The sequence below is a fragment of the Hemicordylus capensis genome, chromosome 4 (genome assembly GCF_027244095.1).
Source record: "Hemicordylus capensis ecotype Gifberg chromosome 4, rHemCap1.1.pri, whole genome shotgun sequence".
Lineage (NCBI taxonomy): Eukaryota > Metazoa > Chordata > Lepidosauria > Squamata > Cordylidae > Hemicordylus > Hemicordylus capensis.
This window is the reverse complement of record NC_069660.1, coordinates 94,559,606-94,578,777: the sequence shown is the minus strand read 5'-3', so window position 1 is coordinate 94,578,777 and position 19,172 is coordinate 94,559,606. Positions and strand designations below refer to the sequence as shown.

The window sequence follows — 19,172 nt, the reverse complement described above, 5'->3', positions numbered from 1 at the left end:
ATCCTGTGAGGTTGGTTCGTTAGGTAGGTAGAGAGACAGTGATTTGCCAGTAAGCAGGGGCATAGCAAGGCTGGAGTACACCCCGGGATAAAAAGTTAAGATTAGCCCCTCTACTTTGTTTTTCATAAAGGCGCAAGGGGGAGAACAAAGAACAAGCTGTCACTCAGCCAGTGCCCACCCACCCCAGGAGCCCAGGAACGTTGGTCTCTGGCCCCTTGATTCAACTGTAGCTAAGCTATGCCGCTGCTAGTTAGCTTCATTGTTTGTTTGTTTGTTTCTAGACCATCCAAAACTTGCGTCACAACCTAGTTAAATAGGATTTGAATCTACCGTAGGTATACTGCTCCAAGTCCAATAAACCACCCACTACACCATGCTGGCAGTGGTGAATCCACACTAGAACCTATACTATTTGGGGAAACCCCAGCTACTCTGCATTTTACCCCTGATAAAAGTGCCAGATCTTATCGGATGAGAAAATATCACATATAATACAACATGGTTGTTTTATATAATCCTATTGATTGATTTATGTAACTCTCCATTTTCTTTAGAGATAGAGAGTTTAAAATCAGAGCATCACAATAATCTATAGTCTCTCTTCACTACAACCGCATGTTGAAAGAATTGCTTAAAATGTAGAGTCTTGTCTCCGTACTTACGGTTTTTGCTGCAGACATGCTGCATGGCCCAGACTGCCCATAGCTGTACACCAGGGGTCATGAAGCATCCCAGTAAAGGGAAAAAAGGGTTGAATGACCTATTGATGAGAGAGAAAGTAATGCAAAATTACTTTGAGCCTTTTACATTATGAGTACAACATAAGCCTATTTAAGAAGTTCCTGTATCAAGAGCGTTTTTGTCCTTCTGGAATTAGTGCTATAGAGAATATTGGTCATATGTTACTACACTGTAGATTTTATAAGGATTTATGGGTATCTTTAATCTTTTTCCTATTAAATAACATGCCAGATGGTGAGGATTAACTGTACAGTATATATCTTTTATCTGATTCAGGATTTGAGGTGATGTATAATGTAGCCAAGTTTTGTGTTGCTGCAATGCAAATTCGCCAACAAATTATCCCTGCTAACTTGGCAAAGAGGCACCTTTTAACATGGTGATTCTCTTTATTTAGCAAGGGGAGAGTAACTGGCCCTATCCACCCCGAGCACAATACCTCCAGTGACTGTTGCTGGTGTCTATCTTATGTTTCTTTTTGGATGTGAGTCCTTTGGGGACAGGGATCCATCTTATCTATCTATCTATCTATTTATTTATTTCATTTATAAACCGCCCCATCCAAAGGCTCTGGGAGGTGTACAACCTTTTAAAAAATACATAAAACCCACAATTCAAACACAATGCTAAAAACAATATAAAAACAATTCAAAAACAATTAAAATCATTTAAAACCAATTAAAATGTTTTTTTAAAAACACCACTTTACAAGTCTTGGAAGGCCAGGCCAAACAAACAGGTTTTTAGGGCTCTCTTAAAGGCCGACTGCGAGCCTAAACTGTGGATATCTGCCGGGAGTGCATTCCATAGGTCAGGAGCAGCTACAGAAAAGCCCTGGTTCCAAGTCGCCACCAGATATACCGGTGGTAACTGGAGATGGACCTCTTCAGATGACCTCAATGAGCGATGGGGATCATACCAAAGAAGGCGCTCTCTAAGGTAACTCAGACCCAAGCCATTTAGAGCTTTAAAGGTAATAACCAGAACTTTGTATTTCGCCTGGAAACTTTTCGGCAGCCAGTGCAGCTGTTTTAAGACAGGCATAATATGGTCTCTCCAAGTTACCCCAGAGATCAATCTGGCTGCTGCATTTTGAACTAACTGAAGTTTCCGAACTACATACAAAGGCAGCCCCACGTAGAGCACATTGCAGTAGTCAAGCCTGGAGCTTACCAGCTGATGCACCAATGTTTTAAGATCGTTCTCTTTAAGGAATGGATGCAGCTGTCGAATCAGCCGAAGCTGATATAAAGCGCTCCTGGCCATAGACTCCACCTGAGATACCATGGTGAGACCTGGATCCAAGAGTACTCCCAAGCTGTGTACCTGTTCCTTCTGGGGGAGTGTAACCCCATCCAGCACAGGAAGATCTAACTCATCCCTTAAATTCAGATCCCCCACAATGAGCACCTCCATCTTACTTGGATTCAGCTTCAATTTGTTATCCCTCATCCAGCCCATTACTGCCCATAGGCAGGCATTTAGGGAGTGAATGCCATTTCCTGATGATGATAATGATTGATGATGATGATAGGGAGAAATAGATTTGGGTGTCATCAGCATACTGATAACACCCTGCACCAAATCTCCTGATGACCTCACCCAGCGGTTTCATGTAAATATTAAAAAGCACTGGTGACAGAATGGAGCCCTGAGGGAATCCATATAATAGCTCCTGTTTGAAAGAGGAACTGTCACCAAGCTCCACCATCTGGAATCTGCCTGAGAGTTAGGAGTGGAACCACTGCAAAGCAGTGCCTCCTATCCCCAGTTCTCCCAGCCGATCCAGAAGGATACCATGGTCAATGGTATCGAACTCCGCCGAGAGATCTAAAAGAACCAACAGAGTTACACTCCCTCTGTCGATTCCCTGGTAAAGGACATCCATCAGGCCGACCAAGGCAGACTCAACCCCATATCCCGCTCTAAAGCCAGTTTGAAATGGGTCTAGATAATCAGTTTCCTCCAAAACCTCCTGGAGCTGGTTAGCCATCACTCTCTCAATTACCTTGCCCAACCATGGGAAATTGGAGATCGGCCTATAACTGTCCATCACTGAGGGATCTAGGGAAGGCTTCTTAAGAAATGGTCTAATCATTGCCTCCTTCAAATGAGGCATCCTACCCTCCCTCAGCGATGAGTTAATGATATTAATTAAGCCATCCCCAACAATCTCCCTGCTAGATAAAAGCAGCCAAGTCGGGCAAGGATCCAGAGAGCAAGTGGTAGGCCGCACCACCCCAAGCAGCTTGTCTACGTCATCAGGCATCACAGATTGAAATCCAATCTAATCTGATTCAATTTAATACTGCAAGAAGGATTGCTGGACACTACCTTAACAGACTCTGCAGAAACAGTAGAGTCCTAGTCGGCCCAAATACAGGAGATCTTGTCTGCAAAGAACCCATTAAAAGTATCGCAGCAGAACAGAGTCCCCAGGGATTGATTTGAATTGAACCCATTAAAAGCATCACAGCAGAACAAAGTCCCCGGGGATTGGTTTGAATTGGAAGGAGCCTGAATCAAACTCCTCACAACCCAGGACAGCTCTGCTGGACGTGAACCTGCAGAAGCAATGCGCGCAGACCAGAATTGGTTTTTTGCCACACGCACTGCCTCCGCATAAACCTTCAAATGGGCTCTATGCTGTGTCCTGTCACATTCAAACCAAGTTCTCCTGCACTTGCGCTCCAGTCTCCTACCTTGCTGCTTCAGACCCTGTAACTCCTCTGTATACCAAGGGGCCACTTTTAAAGCAGATTGGAAGGGACGCTTAGGAGCAATCTTATCTACTGTCCTGGTGAGTTCCCTATTCTAGGTTCCCACCAGGACATTGACAGAATCACTGGCAGGACCAACATCAAAACCCTCCAAGGCTTTTCGGAATCCTACTTCTCTGTGAATCCTATTTCTCTGTGTAAACCACCCTGAGCCATTTTTGGAAGGGAGGTATAGAAATTGAATGAATGAATGAATAATTTTGGCTAATGAGATAATAGAGCGAGGTTAAGAAAATAGTCTGGTCATTGTTTATTTGTTACTCTATTAATTAAGCAATAACACCTCTAGATTGTTTCATAGTGCTGTTACTGTTTTGAATGGCATTTTGTATCTCTGTATGACTGCATTTCTATACTGGTAAAGGACTATAATGAAGTTAAAATAAAACCTAAGCCGATCATGCACATTTAATCAAATGTTTCATAGCTTGTCAAAAGAGAAACAAAGAATTAAGAACTGCTTCCGTTTTCTGCAAATTTGACATTACAAGCCCAGGCATGAGGATTTCATGTCTTAATCTATGGGCCACCCCCCAGGTAGTGCTTTAGTAACTCAGTCTAGTGTGTGGGCAAATCACTTCATTATGTCCCTTCAAGGCTAGCTCTGTAGGCAGGCTTTAGAACCACAGCTGGCACAATTACAAGGAGAGGAAGACACATTCTGCCACAGAAGGAGAGGTACATTTTGTCATTGCAGCCAGGCAGAACATGCCCCAAGCATATTTCATTCTCTGCACAATACTCTTCCAGTTTATCACATTATAATACAGCAGGTGGGAATGTTCCACATTGAGGAAAACATCCTTGTTGCAAGAGGGATAGCTATTTCAATCAATCAATTGACCAGCCATATCAGAACATCAATACGTCAAATCTTACAATACAAGCACAACTTTATGTAACAGTACAATAAAGTACCCTCCCTATATCATACAGGAATAGCTCTTTGCTCCTCACATTTCTCTTGTAATTCAAGACATATGTGTTCTAGCACCACCAAAGTGGTAGGGGGGTAGAAAGAGATAACTTAAACTGCAAGAGTAACAAATTGAAACCTACACACACACACACACACACACACAAACACGCAATTTGTTCCATGTCTCCCCCACCCACTTTCTTTTCTCTTAATTTGAATGCATATATCATTCTTGCAATTTAGAGAAACAGTGGGGGTGGGGTGAGGCTGCCTGTATCTTTTTCTTTGTGAAGAGAAAAGCAGCTAGAGAGAGTAAACAAGTGGAAAATATCCAGCCATTCCTCTAAGCTTAGCAGCCACTTTCCTACCACTCATTCCGCCATTCTCCTGAGGCTGCTTTGAAGTGTGTGTGTGTGTGTGTGTGTGTACAGGCAACTGTGTGCTAGTTTGGCCCTGAGTTAATGCTTTGTCCATTTTTCCTTTCCAGATTAAAGGCAATAGCAATTACACTGACAATATTAACCAAGTGGATCCCTTTAGTCCTGAACTGTAAGAGCTGCCACTGCAGCTTTTCAAAGCCTGTTAATTCCGAGTGAGGTATTGTAGTGGAAAACTGGGTATTGTTGCTGGTGTCAAATACATGTTTAAAAACCCGCTTCTTTTTGCAAAGAAGTAGAAGTTAGATGAGTACTCCCATGCTGTTGGATACTGTAGGTGTGCATGCAGCCTGTTTCTCCCAGGTAGGAGAGGACTTATGAAATCACAAGCAATATTCAGTGGGGCCCATGAAACATGCTCAGTCATATTAGACATGGATGTACTCTCTGCAAGGACAAAAATATTAGATTTGGGGTGCTGGAAGAATGCAGTATTTCTGCAACAGAGACACAATGTTGTTGAAAAACCTGTGGACTCGGCACTACAGATGAGAAACAACTGCACATTGATTTCTCAAAAGCCTGATGGTGTGGAAAGGCCCAGTCAGCAGAAGCACCCAGAACACTAGTAGCCTGATCCTAAATACCCATGCAAGTAAGATCTTTCAAATCAAATCAAAGAAATTGGATCAATGGGCAGAATTAGAATGCAAAGAGATTATACAAATATTCCAGTGCACAGTGTTGTCTTTCAGCAGCAACTGAATTGAATCGAAATCCCTAGTCACACATTATGTTCAATGCCCATACAACAAGCATACAATATACACAGGCACAGATCTATAGACAGATATAGTTATTCTCACTTTTTGTGGAACACAGGTACAGCAGTACACTTCCTATCTGTACTGTGCATTTCAGGGGCCTGTACCCAGGTTCACTTTTTAAATGAACACAGCTACAGTTATTCACACAAACAGATGTACAAGTGTATAGAGATCTGTACACTCGTACTACTTAATGTGTAAACAGGGCTTAAATGTTTCACTAGAGCAGGGATGAGCAAACCTGGCCTTTCAGCTTTTGTTGAACTACAACTTCCATCATTCCCAGATGCAAAGTGTGGCTGGGAAAGATGAGAGTTGTAGTTCAACAACAGCTGGAAGGCCAGGTTTGCTCACTCCTAGAGGTGTAAGCCAAGGCACACAGTCCTAAGCCAGAACATTTAGACTGACAGTTTAAACATAAGACAGAAACAATATAATTTCTAGCAAAGTTAACTGTAGGCTGTAGTTACCTATAAGCCACCATTTCACATTCTGGTGTAGGCCAATTCAGAATGGCAGAATGCTGTAAGAAAAAGGAGCAAGTCATGTTACTGTTAATGTTAAAACATTGCTCTGGAGTAAGAGTAGGAAATATTTTCAATCATATCTATACCAGTTGTTCTAGGAGAGAGGTTCTCTGGTTGCGACTCAACGTCCAGGCTTGTTCTCCTCTTGATATCAAGTGAGCAATAATCCCAGCTGCAAAATAACTGACCTCCACCTCAACACTGTGCAACAGTTTGCTGATGTGATCTATGAAGTCTTTCCACATCAGCTCTGAATGGAGCTCTTTAACTTCTGCTATGTTGTTCTGTATGGGAGGGGAAAAAGGGAGGGCTTTCAACATTAACAAATGGTGATGTACAAATAAGAAGGGCATTTCTGATGAACATATTGGTTCTACATATTGAGATACTTGTTTCACATCAAAACATTATACTTTCCTCAACTAGGATTAGCTTGTACATATTTGTATACGTTCAAGCATTACTCCAGAGTGATTCTGAGAGTGAAGAGTATATGGGTCACCCAGAGCTGACTTTGAAACCACTCAATGGGGCTTTGATGGGATGAAATGAAATGAAAATGAAAGTGTCATCATTGTATAGAGTGGTGAGGAAAAAGGTAAATTCCAGCTAAGGATTATTAGGAAAGCAATCAAAAAATACATTGACCTATATTATAGTGTCTTTAAATACAACTAGCCGACCCTGCACAGAGCATCTGTGCGCTCCTTGGGGCCAGCTGTTTCCCCTCCCTCTCCCTCCTGCCCAGTCTCTCCTCTCTCCCCCGCTCCCTCCAGCCCCATGCTCTCTTGCCCTCTTGCCCTCCCCCCTTCCATTCCTCCCCCTCCCACCTGCACAGAGCCGCGGCGGGTGGCCAAAAAGGAACCCTCCGCAGCCATTCCTGCTCCCGGGCGGTGAACAGGAAAGCCCCGCCGCCCGTTTCTCTCCCGCTCTGGCCTCCAATGGGCGCCAGTGCTGACTGCCACCCATTCCCCTCCCGTCCCAGGCTTCAACAGGCGTGCGGGCTTCGCCCCACTGCCCGTTCCCCACTCAACCACTCCGGCGGTGCCCAGGCCAGGGCCAGTCCGTCCCGCTGCCTCCCACCTCCCCCCCACCCGGCCCGCTTCTCCCTCACACACCGCGGTTTCTGGCCTGGCGGCCTAGCCGCCTCCTCACCCTGGCAACTGGGCCCACCGCCACCTCCTCACTGCTGCCGTGTCTCCGCTATGGCTGGGCCTGCCACAGCCTCCCCAACGCAGCCGCCCCAACGCAGCTGCCGCCGCCTTTCCCTTACCTGGGAAATCCTGGCCTGCCATCCCGCTGCTGGCTCCCGCCCCCAGTGGCCAGGCCAGGCTTTGCCACTGCCTCCCCCTTACTCGGGACGGCCAGGCCTGCCGTCCCGCCGGTGCCTCCCACCCCTGGTGGACAGGCTGGGCTTTGCTGCTGCCGCCTCCCCATTACCTGGGACAGCCAGGCCTCCCACCTTTGCCGGCCAGTCGAGGTTGCATCCTCAGGCCGTTTTGTGGCCCGCTGCCACCATTTGCTGCCATTTTTTCCCAAACTCTCACCCAATGCCAAGAGCTCTTGCAAGAGTTCTGATGCCAAATTCAGGACATGCATGCCGGCTAAGCATATTAAATATATAGCTTATGGTGTGGCTGCATTTGGAATACTGTATTCCATTCTGGTTGCTCTATCGCCCGCCCCCAAAGGCTATAAAAGAGCTAGACAAGGTTCAGAAAGGGGCAAACAAAGTGTTTCAACAGGTGAAGCACTTTCTCTGCAAAGAAAGACTAATGCATTTGGGGGTTTCCAGCTTAGAACAAACTTCTGCAGGGAGACCCACTAAAGCTTTATAAGATTATGTAAAGTTGACAGAATATCTTTTCCTACACCCAATTAAATTTACCAGTAGCATGTTCAGGACAGATAGAAGCAGGTATTTGTTCACAAAATGTATAATTAATGCATGAAAATTGTGATGATAGCTTAGATGACTTTAAAACAGCATTAGACAAATTAGAGAGCCAGTGTAGTATACTGGAAGTGTGTCAGATTAGGAATGAGAAGACCTAAATCAAAAACCCCCACTCTTCAACTTTAAAAGTTGAAAATATATAGATTTCCCCCATGTAGTGTTACAATGCTGGGGTGGGGAAGAAGGTAACAGAGAGATGCGAAAGTGATAATATTTGACATTCCCAACTTCCAGGTAAGAATCTGTCAGTCCATTCATCTTACCAGAAGGCCAAGAACTTTCTGTTGGATAGACGATTCTGTTGGAAAAGACTGTCAAAAAAACACAAGGTATACATTATCTTTCAATAAGGGATTCCATAAATATTATTTCATATCGATAAGTAGGACCTTTGAATATTCTCAGGGAATTGTTAAGGAGCCTGAAATCTAATAATTAGTTATTATGTGGGCTCAGGCCCCTTCACTGCTGAAACAATAATTAGGAGGAGAGATGGGAACCAGAAGAGTGCACCAAAGAACATTTCTGGGCCCGATCCCCTCCTCCAGAAATCCTTTCAACTACTGAAGTCAAGATCAAGGCAGGGAAAGTAGGATTTGGAGTTAGCATTGCGGAGAGTGGAATTTGGAAGCAAGGTGTGCATCTCCCTATTGCTGCAACACCTTCTTGGGAGTAAGATGTGCTCAAAGGCTTTGCTTGCTTGAGCAGTCCCTCTAGCAATGGCAGGAAGGAGCTTTCTAGAAGGCACTTCAAGGAGCAGCTGCAGCAACAGAAAATGTGAACCAAGTACTTACTCCCCTCCCTCCTGAGCAGGTTTCAGCAGCAAAGAGGGGCTGACCCCTTTTGCCTCTGAAACAATTTGAGGAGATGGAATTGTGTGCAAAGAAAGCTCAGAAGAGCACACACATCTGAGCCTAATTGGCTCCCTGCCCCATGGACCAAGAGCTAGCACCTACTGTGTAAACTCACTTGAGGTAGATGTCCTGATTCCCTATTCTAGCCTATGCTGTCCAGACTTACAATTTGCTGCCTTCAGGGTCTGCAGGCCAACACTGATGTTTTCAAAAAGAAAGGCAGATTAAACAGATGCTGGCAGAAAACCTTCAGTCCTCACCTCCAAGACTTTCATGAAAAGTTCCAGCCCTTGGTTTTCAATAAAGTGCCGACATGTGGTTGGGGACTCATCAGTGAGATTCCAAAGTGCACTCAGTGTAAACTTGAGAGTAGTATCCACTACATTCTGATTTGTTTTTTGCTTCACAATTTGCAGTAGTTGCTAAAAGAGGGGAGAAAACAGGGAAGACAGGTGCTTCAAGTCTCAGCAGCAGATTTGACTGAACTTAGCTTTCCCCCAATTATATAAGAAGTTGGTGGGCTGGGGTGAGATACATTTGCATCATCACAGGAAATGGTAGAGCATTTGCTTTGGATGCAGAAGGTTCCAGGTTGAACCCCTGGAATCTGCAGGTAGGGCTGGGAAAGACTCCTGCCTGAAACCTTGGAGAACTGCGGCCAGTCAGTGTAGACCAGTGTTTCTCAACCACCGGTCCGTGGACAGGTGCCAGTCCATAAGGTGTTGGGTACTGGTCTGTGAGGCATCACTAATAAAAATCACCCCCCATCCAAAAAAACCCAACCCCAATTTTGGGCTGGCAGGGGCTCTCCAGAGCTCATTTCCAGGCAGCCCTCGCTGCTGGATAACGTTCATTTCGAAATGAACATTATCCAGCAGCGAGGGCTGCCCGGAAACGAGCTCTTGTTTTTTGAAGAGTGCCTGGAGGTGGGGTTGGGGACGAGTGGGGAGATTCCCTTACTAAATGCTGATCCGGGAAACTGTGCATGAATAAATGTATTGGTCCATGACTCCAAAAACGTTGAGAAACGCTGGTGTAGACAATACTGAGCTAGATTGACCAATAATCTGACTCAGTATAAGGCAGCTTCTTGTGTTCCTAATTTCTGAAACACATTTCTGCTACAACAAATATTTATATACCATTTTCCAACAAAAGTTCTCAAAACAGTTTACACAGGGTGGGGGGGGGGAACCCTAAAGATGGTTCCCTGTCTCCAGAGAGCTCATAATCTAAAAAGAAACATAAAGGTAGACACCAGACACTGGAGGAATGCTGTGCTGGGGTGGGATAGGAACAGTTGCTCTCCCCCTGCTAAATATAAGAGTATCACCACTTTTTAAAAGGTGCCTGTTTGCTCAGTTAGTATTTTAGTTACCAAGTTATTTCATTTACAAATTCAATCTAAAAGAACTTGAAAAGCAGAACTCTAGGAAAAGCTTCAGCTAGTGATAGCCAAAGGTTTTCCTAGGATCCAGCCTTCTTATGATGCTCACTGAAAGCCAAATTTCCTACTATATTACATGCAATATGCAAGAATGATATCTCTGTAATAAATAAATGACAAGGCAGTAGGCCTTGTTGCAAGTGGCATAGAGGGTCACAGGAAGCAAATATGCAGCTCATGGATTTGTTATCAACTGGCAAATTTCTATGAACTGCACTGTCAAGTCCCTGATGTCAGTGCTGCATGTAAACACTGAACAACACTTTGCCCTCTTTTGAGTATTATGATTAATAAATAAGGATTGACTTTTCAACACCACAAACCACAATGTGCCCAAAAAGCTTGTGATCAAAAGCAAAGTCTGAGGAGTGAAACCAAATGGATTTTTTCACATCAACTTGAAATAATAGCACCCTAGTCACTATGTTTTCTCTCTCTCTGCATGTGTGCACACATATACACTTCAGAATGAGTACTTTAAAAAAAACACCAGCAGCATAAACTCCTAAATTTTCTCATGCTTTCAGTGCACATTTTAATAAATACACTGTCAACTGAAAAATCTTGCAAAGAGAAAAGTCCCCTGCTAACTTGACAAAGAGGCACCTTTTAACATGGTGATTCTATTTATTTAGCAGGGGGAGAGTAACTGGCCCTATTCACCCACAGCACAGTACCTCCAGTGACTGTTGCTGGTGTCTATCTTATGTTACTTTTAGATTGTGAGCCCTTTGGGGACAGGAATCCATCTAATTTATGTATTATTTCTCTGTGTAAACCACCCTGAGCAATTTTTGGAATGGCGGTATAGAAATCTAATTAATTAATTAATTAACTGGGATTATTTTGGTCTTCTTCTGCCATAGCCTTTCAATTTCAATTTGTAGATCTTTGTATTTTGTTGTTTGTTCTATTTCTTTTTCTTCTATTCTGCTACCGGTATCACCTGGTATTGCTATGTCAATTAATTAATTAATTGACATAGCAATACCAGGTGATACCAGTAGTAGAATAGAAGAAAAAGAAATAGAACAAACAACAAAATACAAAGATCTACAAATTGAAATTGAAAGGCTGTGGCAGAAGAAGACCAAAATAATCCCAGTAGTACTTCGCACCTTAGGTGCAATTCCAAAACTACTTGAAGAGCACTTCAACACCATAGGGGCACCAGAAATCACCACCAGCCAATTACAAAAAGCCACTTTACTGGGAACAGCCTATATTTTGCAACAATATCTATAATAATAACAACAATATTGATAACAAAGCTCTGGCATCCCAGGTCCTTGGGAAGGACTCGATGTCTGGATAAAACAAACCAGTCAATAACACCTGTTTGACTGTGCAAACAAGATGATGATAATAATAATAGTAATAATAATAGTAATAATAATAAGCCTCTTTTCTCCTCCTCTCCTGTTTGATCGACTTGCAGCATTCCTCTTCCACCATACCTCCCTCGCAGCTCAGGTGGAAGAGGAATGCTGCAAGTCCATCAAACAGTAGAGGAGGAGAAAAGAGGCCTTGCAGAATATATCAAGGACAGTGAAGAAGATGCACTTCAAATGGTCAAGAATGAGAAACTATTCAACACAAATGAAAGAAAGCAGGCCTACAAGAAAGAACAAGTCAAGAACCGAGCAGAAAAATAGAAAAATAAGCCACTGCATGGTCAATATTCGCGGAATGTAAGTGGAAAATCAGACCTCACCAAGATCTGGCAATGGCTTAAGAATGGCAACTTGAAGAAAGAAACAGAGGGTTTAATACTGGCTGCACAAGAACAAGCACTAAGAACAAATGCAATAAGAGCAAAAGTTGAAAAATCCACCACAAACAGCAAGTGCCGCCTTTGTAAAGAAGCAGATGAAACAGTGGACCACCTAATCAGCTGTTGTAAAAAGATCGCACAGACTGACTACAAACAAAGGCATGACAAGGTAGCAGGGATAATACACTGGAACATCTGCAAAAAAAAATACAAGCTATCTGTAGCCAAACATGGGTGGGACCATAAAATTGGAAGAGTGGTAGAAAATGAAGATGCAAAAATATTATGGGACTTCTGACTACAAACAAACAAACAAATCTGCCACACAATACACAAGATATAACTGTAGTCGAGAAGAAAGAAAAACAAGTCAAAATAATTGACATAGCAATACCAGGGGATAGCAGAATAGAAGAAAAAGAAATAGAAAAAATAACAAAATACAAAGACCTACAAATTGAAATTGAAAGGCTGTGGCAGAAAAAGACCAAAGTAATCCCAGTGGTAATTGGCGCCCTAGGTGCAATTCCAAAACAACTTGAAGAGCAGCTCAACACCACAGGGGCCACAGAAATCATAATCGGCCAAATACAAAAAGCAACTTTACTGGGAACAGCCTATATTCTGCGATGATATCTATAATAACAGCAACAACATTGATAATAAAATTCAGCCAACCCAGGTGCTTGGGAAGGACTTGATGTCTGGAGAAAACAAACCAATCAATAACACCTGTCTGACTGTGTAAATAAAAAATAATAATAATAATAAAAACAGGTTGCTCACCTGTCTCCAAGGAACTGAGCTGCCTGCACTCCTCCCGCCTTAAATAGCCACGTGGTCACGTGGGGCGGGGCGCAGGCGCCTAGAAGGAGCTCTAACAACTCGACACCGAGAGGCTTCAGCGCAGGCACAGAACCCATTCTAATGGATTCAACGGACCCCGTACCAGATTAAAAGTTACAGCTTACAATGTTTCAGCCAAGATTACACTTTTTAAAAAGAAGTGCCAGCACTTAACTTACCCTAACAATGAAGAGCTCTGCACCAAGTTGAGCTGTTTGTTCTGTTGAAAGCTGAAAGCAAAAAACAGAAGTATCAGTTTACTGTCAGGAGGGACATGGGACCAGATAACCTAGAAACAAAGGTCAAAGCAATGCAACCTAAAATCTCCCACCTTTGCAGCAAGAATGGAGATGATAGCCACTGCCATCCTCTGCATATTCTGATCTTCATGGTTACACAGCCACTGCATGACAAGCTTGGCTGCTTCAAACCTGAAAGGCAACAAAAAGTTCTCAAATCGGCAGGGAAGGGTGAGTGGCAAAACCTAATGTGCCATATCTCACAGGCAGCAAAGAGAAACAATCACAGTTTCCACTCAGACCAAGTTGTACAGCAGAAATATTAAAGCCTCAGTTGGCATCACATATTTATAATGAGTGAAATGACCTCTCTGGTCTGCCCCACCAGTATTTAGAAGAGAATTACTTATTTTATTTTATTTTATTTATTGTTGCATTTATATACTGCCTTTCATTAAATGACAACCCCAAGGCGGTTTACAAAAGTTAAAACATACAATAAAAAGGCAATAAAAACATCAAGCTAAAAAATATAAAAACATACAAAATACAGGCATAAAAACAATACAACAGGTATTTCTTCAGGCCAGCAGTTTGATGCAGCCCATTTTTCCACCTGTCCATCCTATCTCTGAGTATAGCTGGAAAGCAGGGACTGTTCTGGATCTTGATTTTGACTGGGAAGGAATTTTGATCACAATGGCAGACTGGCACAGACAGACAAGCATGGATTTTTGCTTCCTTCATAGCATAGATAGGATGTTGTCTTGTGTGATATGCTTTGTCACAACAAACCTGTAAAGGGCTTTGGCAGTAAGCTGGAACTTGAGAGTTTGAGAAGTAAACAGGAAGGAGGACCTACTGTATGATCTTCAAAGAGTGTGTGTGTGTGTGTATGTGTGTGTGCGTGCACATGCACGCTCCTTACGGAGCACAGGCTCCCAAAACAGTCCTTCAAATGGAGAAGAAACAAGCCCCAGACCCAGAGGTCAGCAAAAACAAACTGTGTACAAACTTCACTGGCCTCTTACTGACCTCACCTTCCTCCCTACTCAAGGCCGGAGGTATCTCATCCCTGCTTTGGGGTCTTGCCAAACTTGGTGCTATGTGTAAGATTGCTAATGAAAGTTGGGGCCAGTTTTCAGCCTACCAAAGAGTGAGTGCAGTCTCTTGTTCTCTCTCAGTGCTCTCTCACTCCAAGCCCAACTGTAACTTCTTCTAGAGATTTGTTATGGGGCGGCTAACAAATAAAATTGAGCCCCTGGTGGCGCAGTGGTAAAACTGCCACCCTGTAACCAGAAGGTTACAAGTTCGATCCTGACCAGGGGCTCAAGGTTGACTCAGCCTTCCATCCTTCCGAGGTCGGTAAAATGAGTACCCAGAATGTTGGGGGCAATATGCTAAATCATTGTAAACCGCTTAGAGAGCTCCGGCTATAGAGCGGTATATAAATGTAAGTGCTATTGCTATTGCTATTATTATCCACAAGATAAATTTTTTGAGTAGCTTCTAATACACAAAAATTGGGGGTTTGTTTTCGGATTCTCTTAATGACACTTTAGAGTAGAGCAGGGCTGTGTTTACATACAAATTCTGTGCTCAAACAAAACGTAATTGCAAATTTAGCAACTCTTCATATATTATTTAGTTTGGCTGAGTGTCAAATCTCAAAATAAATCTGTGTAGTTTGGTCCAAATGAGAACGGAGGGAAGAGCATGAAGACTAATGATGGGTGGGTAGCAGAGGCATAGGGACAGGAAAATGTAGCCACAGGAGAGCAACGGAGAGCCATGCAAGGCCTCTAATTCCTAGAACCAAGTACAATCTTCTTCTGGATTCCAAGCCTACGCCATCACTGACCACAACCAAAAGGGCTCGAAGCTTTTGATTTTAAAAGTGAGATTTTTTGCTCCTGAATGTGAATTATGATAGGGTCCACATAGCTCTAGGTAGGGTGTATTTCTTGCTGGAGCAGAAGGTAGTGGGCGGATTTTCTATCCATGTTGGTACTATTTATAGACAATTGCTCAAATGTAGTTAGAAGTTGGTAGTTTATTAGGTTAATAATCTCCACTGGTATATTTCCTATTTCAAGTGGACAGGCTATTGTACTGCCACGTGCATTGATCTATAAAATTCATAGGAAGGAACATGAAAAGCTGCCTTATCCCAAGTCAGACCACTGGTCCATCTAGCTCAGTATGGTCTACACTAGGAGTTCCTAACCTTTTTGAACTAGTTCACCCCTTCTGTTGCAAACCTACAGCTTGGGCACCCTATAGGTAACAAACTTGTCCTACTAATTTCCATAAGACTGCTATGAGTAACTTAATCTGGATGTAAGCCAGTGATTGAGTAGCCCATCTCATAACTGTAACATTTAAGTTACAGTGGTGAGTTGGGCGGAGGGAGGTCTTGTGGTGGCAAACAGGTTTGCATTTGGTTTGCATTTGGATGAGAGACTGCATGCCAGCACAGTAAGATATTCAGGAATGGGACCAAAACTCAGTGGAAGAGCATCTGCATGTTTGCATGCACAAACTCCCAGGTTTACTCCCTGGCATCTTTAGGGAGGACTGGGAGAGACTCCTGCTTGCAACCTAGAGAGCTGCTGTGAGTCAGTGACTGTCAGGTTAGATCAAGCCTGCTCAACTCCCCCCCCCCCCCGCGCACACACACACACCCCAGCAGTTTTTGGACTACGAGATCCATAATTTTCAGCCACAGTGGCCATAGCCAGAAATTATGGGAGCTGAACGCCAAAATCTGCAGGAGGGCCGAAGCTGAGCAGCCCTGGTCTAGAAAGACCAATGGTCTGACTCGATATAAGGCAGCTTCGCGGTGTGTGTGTGTGTGTGTGTGTGTGTGTGTGTGTGTGTGTGTGTACGTGCCTCACACACTCACTCTATATACATAAACACAAATGTAAGTGTTACAGTTGGGGAGACAGGCTACTACAGTCACTGGCTCACATCCACACTAAGTTACTCATAAGCAGTCTTACTGAAATTAATGGGGCATGAAATTAATAGAACATGGCCTATTACTTTCAATGGGAGAACTTGCTGCTAATTTTCTGAAATCTGTCACTCAGGCTGAGGGGAGGGGGTACACTGAGCTTCAGCATGTAGCCAGCCAATCAGGAGCAGAGGAGGGGGTTCCTCACCCCGCTCCCTCCCCTTCTGCATCACATTGGCTTAAAGTCCGCAATCGTCATATGGAGAACAAGTAGAGTGGCTGCAGCATGGGGAGGCAGAAGGGCTTTGAGCACCCCTCCAGAAGCCCTTCAAGTACCCCAGGGTACTAGTACCCGCTGTTGGGAACCCCTGGTCTACACTGACTGGCAGTGGCTCTCCAGGTTACCTTTCTCAGCCCACCTGGAGATGCCAGGAACCAAACCTGGAACCTTTTGAATGCAAAGCATGTGCTTCACCACAGAGCTACTGCCCTCCTTGGTGCTGACAGCAATTGAAGTCAACTGAAGTCAATCCACATCCGTGTACAGAAATCAGATTTTGAAACGAGCATCAATTTAAACTGGGGAGAGCAGCTGAAAAGAAAAGCAGTAAAATCCTAGTGTGCCTGCGAGTCTGGCAAAAGAACACCTGTATTTCGTGACCATACTGCCTATGTAGCCAGTGTTAGCCAGTATTCACACGACCTTAGCTGCACAGTTTCTGAGGACAGGGAGTGGGGAGGCAGGAGCTTGCCTGCCTTCCTCCCAGTCGCACCACACAGCCACTCGAGAGGCGTCACAGCGGTCCTCTGAGCTGGGTCAGGAGAAGGAAGTTCTCCTGCATCCCAGTGTGCCCCGCGCAAACAGCTGCTTCGCTCTACGCGGCCACTCCTCCCCACTGGCTTACTACTCAAAATGGCGGTGGGCCGGGGGTGGGGGAGCCCAGCACACACGATCACCTGCTGAGGTACAAAGCCAGGTAGATAAGGCAGTCCTCCTCCCCAGGACTGGAAAGCTCCTGGTACTCCATACCAGTTAGAGCCAGTGTGGTGTAGTGGTTAGAGTGCTGGACTAGGTCTGGGGAGACCCGAGTTCAAATCCCCATTCAGCCATGAAACTAGCTCGGTGACTCTGGGCCAGTCACTTCTCTCTCAGCCTAACCTACTTCACAGGGTTGTTGTGAGGAGAAACTCAAGTATGCAGTACACCGCTCTGGGCTCCTTGAAGGAAGAGTGGGATATAAATGTAAAAACAACAACAACACACCAGCTGCCTGGGGTAACCCAGGCAGCTCATGTCGTGAGAATAGCCTCATTATTTAATGAGTCATCCTTTGCTCATGGATTCTTATCAGGAACTGTTCTTTTCCAAGAAAGTATGAGCAACTTGCAAACAGATAAGCTGTAACAGACAGACATTTAACAACCTGAAAACCCTGCCTACTTCTCTGTAGCTCAGGTATAAGACTAACCTGTTAAATGGAACATCCTGAAGGATTCTGTCACTGCACAACGACAGAAGGCAGTTCTTTTGGAGCTGTAAAAGAACAAAGCGGTGCTCAGCACAAAATATTTCACATGCTCAAATGTTTCCTTCCTACAAGAGAAATCTACCAATTGATAATCCACAATAAAATGATACTTCCCTCTGCAAAATATTTTGCAAATTTACTTAGAAGCAAAATGCAACAAAATAGGGTGACAATGCATAGACTATCACAATATCTAAACATATATATAATAGATCAGTGTTCAACAGTCCTTTTTAGCAAAAAAAAAAAAGGTGCCTTAGGATCTTTATATAAGACATAATAACAGGATGTACTTGGAAATAGTATTGTGTAATGCAAGCATTTTTAGAATTACTGTGGTCTCAGATAAACTGCTGTTAAACTTGCCAGAACTTTATAGTTAACACAGTTTTACAGCAGTGTAGTATATTTACCAGCCATGGGCCGATATCATTTATCAAACTGTAAGTAAATATGTTAACTTCAGAAATAAGCTGGAACTGTTAGGGTCACAAGAATTCTCCAACAAGACATTGCTCACTCCTATTCTATGCAGTCAGTTTTAATACAAGTCTACTCATAACTAGAAGCCAGTGGGGTGGGGGGGTGGGGGGGATGCTTACATCACCTCTTTTAAACAGTTTGAGCTCAAAGGAAAGATGTTTTTCAGCCCCTTACCTTGAAAAATAAAAAGGCTTACCTGTTGGTGATTGGGAAAATGTTCCATGGCCTTAAGGAGCAAGTGAGTGACATCTGCCAGTAGCCTAACAGGCATGCCTGCAGCTAAATCTTGCTTTGTCAGGTTAAACACACAGGCACTCGCTGCTAATTGCACTGGCAAGTTCAAAGGGTGATTTCTCATCCCAATAACTACCAGCTGGAAAAAACAACCAAAAAACAGGCCAAATCAGAATTCCCCACCACATATAGGGTTATGTATTCAAAAATGTTATTAGCTATGCTGTTTTGCAGAGGTTAATGGATTAGTTTTATTTTATAGTTGTTTAGTACCCTGAGTGCTTTTTCAAGTAGAAAGATGGTATATAAATTTAAAACAGGAAGTCAAGAACAAATTCCAAAATAAAAGTAAGCTTACTTATTCCAAAGAATTAGCTGTAACTAAGGACATCCCTACACCCTCGCCCCCACCACTGGAAGTGTCAGAAAACTTCCAAAGCAGGAATAGATCAGCTTTTCCTCCTCTTATGGGAGACTATAGACATATTCAGATGTTACGTTCAACACTCATACACAGTATTCACAGGTAGGTACAGCTATTCACATGCTATGTTGATTGCAGCAGGTACAGTAGCACATTTCCTATCTGTATCATGCACTTGAGAGGTCTGTACCCAGATAAGAACCACAGCAGGGAGAACAGAGAGCCCCCACTTCCCTTCATGCTGCAGTCCAATTC

General features: G+C 43.6%; 1 protein-coding gene and 1 long non-coding RNA gene across 4 annotated transcripts in view; one reads left to right on the top strand and one right to left on the bottom strand.

The window, feature by feature from the left end:
- ZYG11B (zyg-11 family member B, cell cycle regulator) overlaps nucleotides 1-19,172 on the bottom strand; it is a 53,697-nt gene that overhangs the window by 2,124 nt on the left and 32,401 nt on the right. For all 3 annotated transcript variants that reach the window (XM_053244585.1, XM_053244583.1, XM_053244584.1), the window contains 9 exons: nucleotides 18,456-18,632; nucleotides 17,717-17,781; nucleotides 13,381-13,480; nucleotides 13,229-13,279; nucleotides 9,243-9,404; nucleotides 8,392-8,439; nucleotides 6,258-6,455; nucleotides 6,115-6,167; nucleotides 663-760 (listed from right to left, as the gene is read on the bottom strand). In XM_053244585.1, the coding sequence (XP_053100560.1) occupies nucleotides 663-760; nucleotides 6,115-6,167; nucleotides 6,258-6,455; nucleotides 8,392-8,439; nucleotides 9,243-9,404; nucleotides 13,229-13,279; nucleotides 13,381-13,480; nucleotides 17,717-17,781; nucleotides 18,456-18,632 (952 nt within the window). The remainder of the gene's footprint in view (nucleotides 1-662; nucleotides 761-6,114; nucleotides 6,168-6,257; nucleotides 6,456-8,391; nucleotides 8,440-9,242; nucleotides 9,405-13,228; nucleotides 13,280-13,380; nucleotides 13,481-17,716; nucleotides 17,782-18,455; nucleotides 18,633-19,172) is intronic.
- LOC128322737 (uncharacterized) overlaps nucleotides 1-19,172 on the top strand; it is a 42,072-nt gene that overhangs the window by 6,470 nt on the left and 16,430 nt on the right. Inside the window, exons 3-4 of the long non-coding RNA XR_008305929.1 lie at nucleotides 4,928-5,037; nucleotides 8,363-8,457. This is a non-coding gene — a long non-coding RNA (uncharacterized LOC128322737). The remainder of the gene's footprint in view (nucleotides 1-4,927; nucleotides 5,038-8,362; nucleotides 8,458-19,172) is intronic.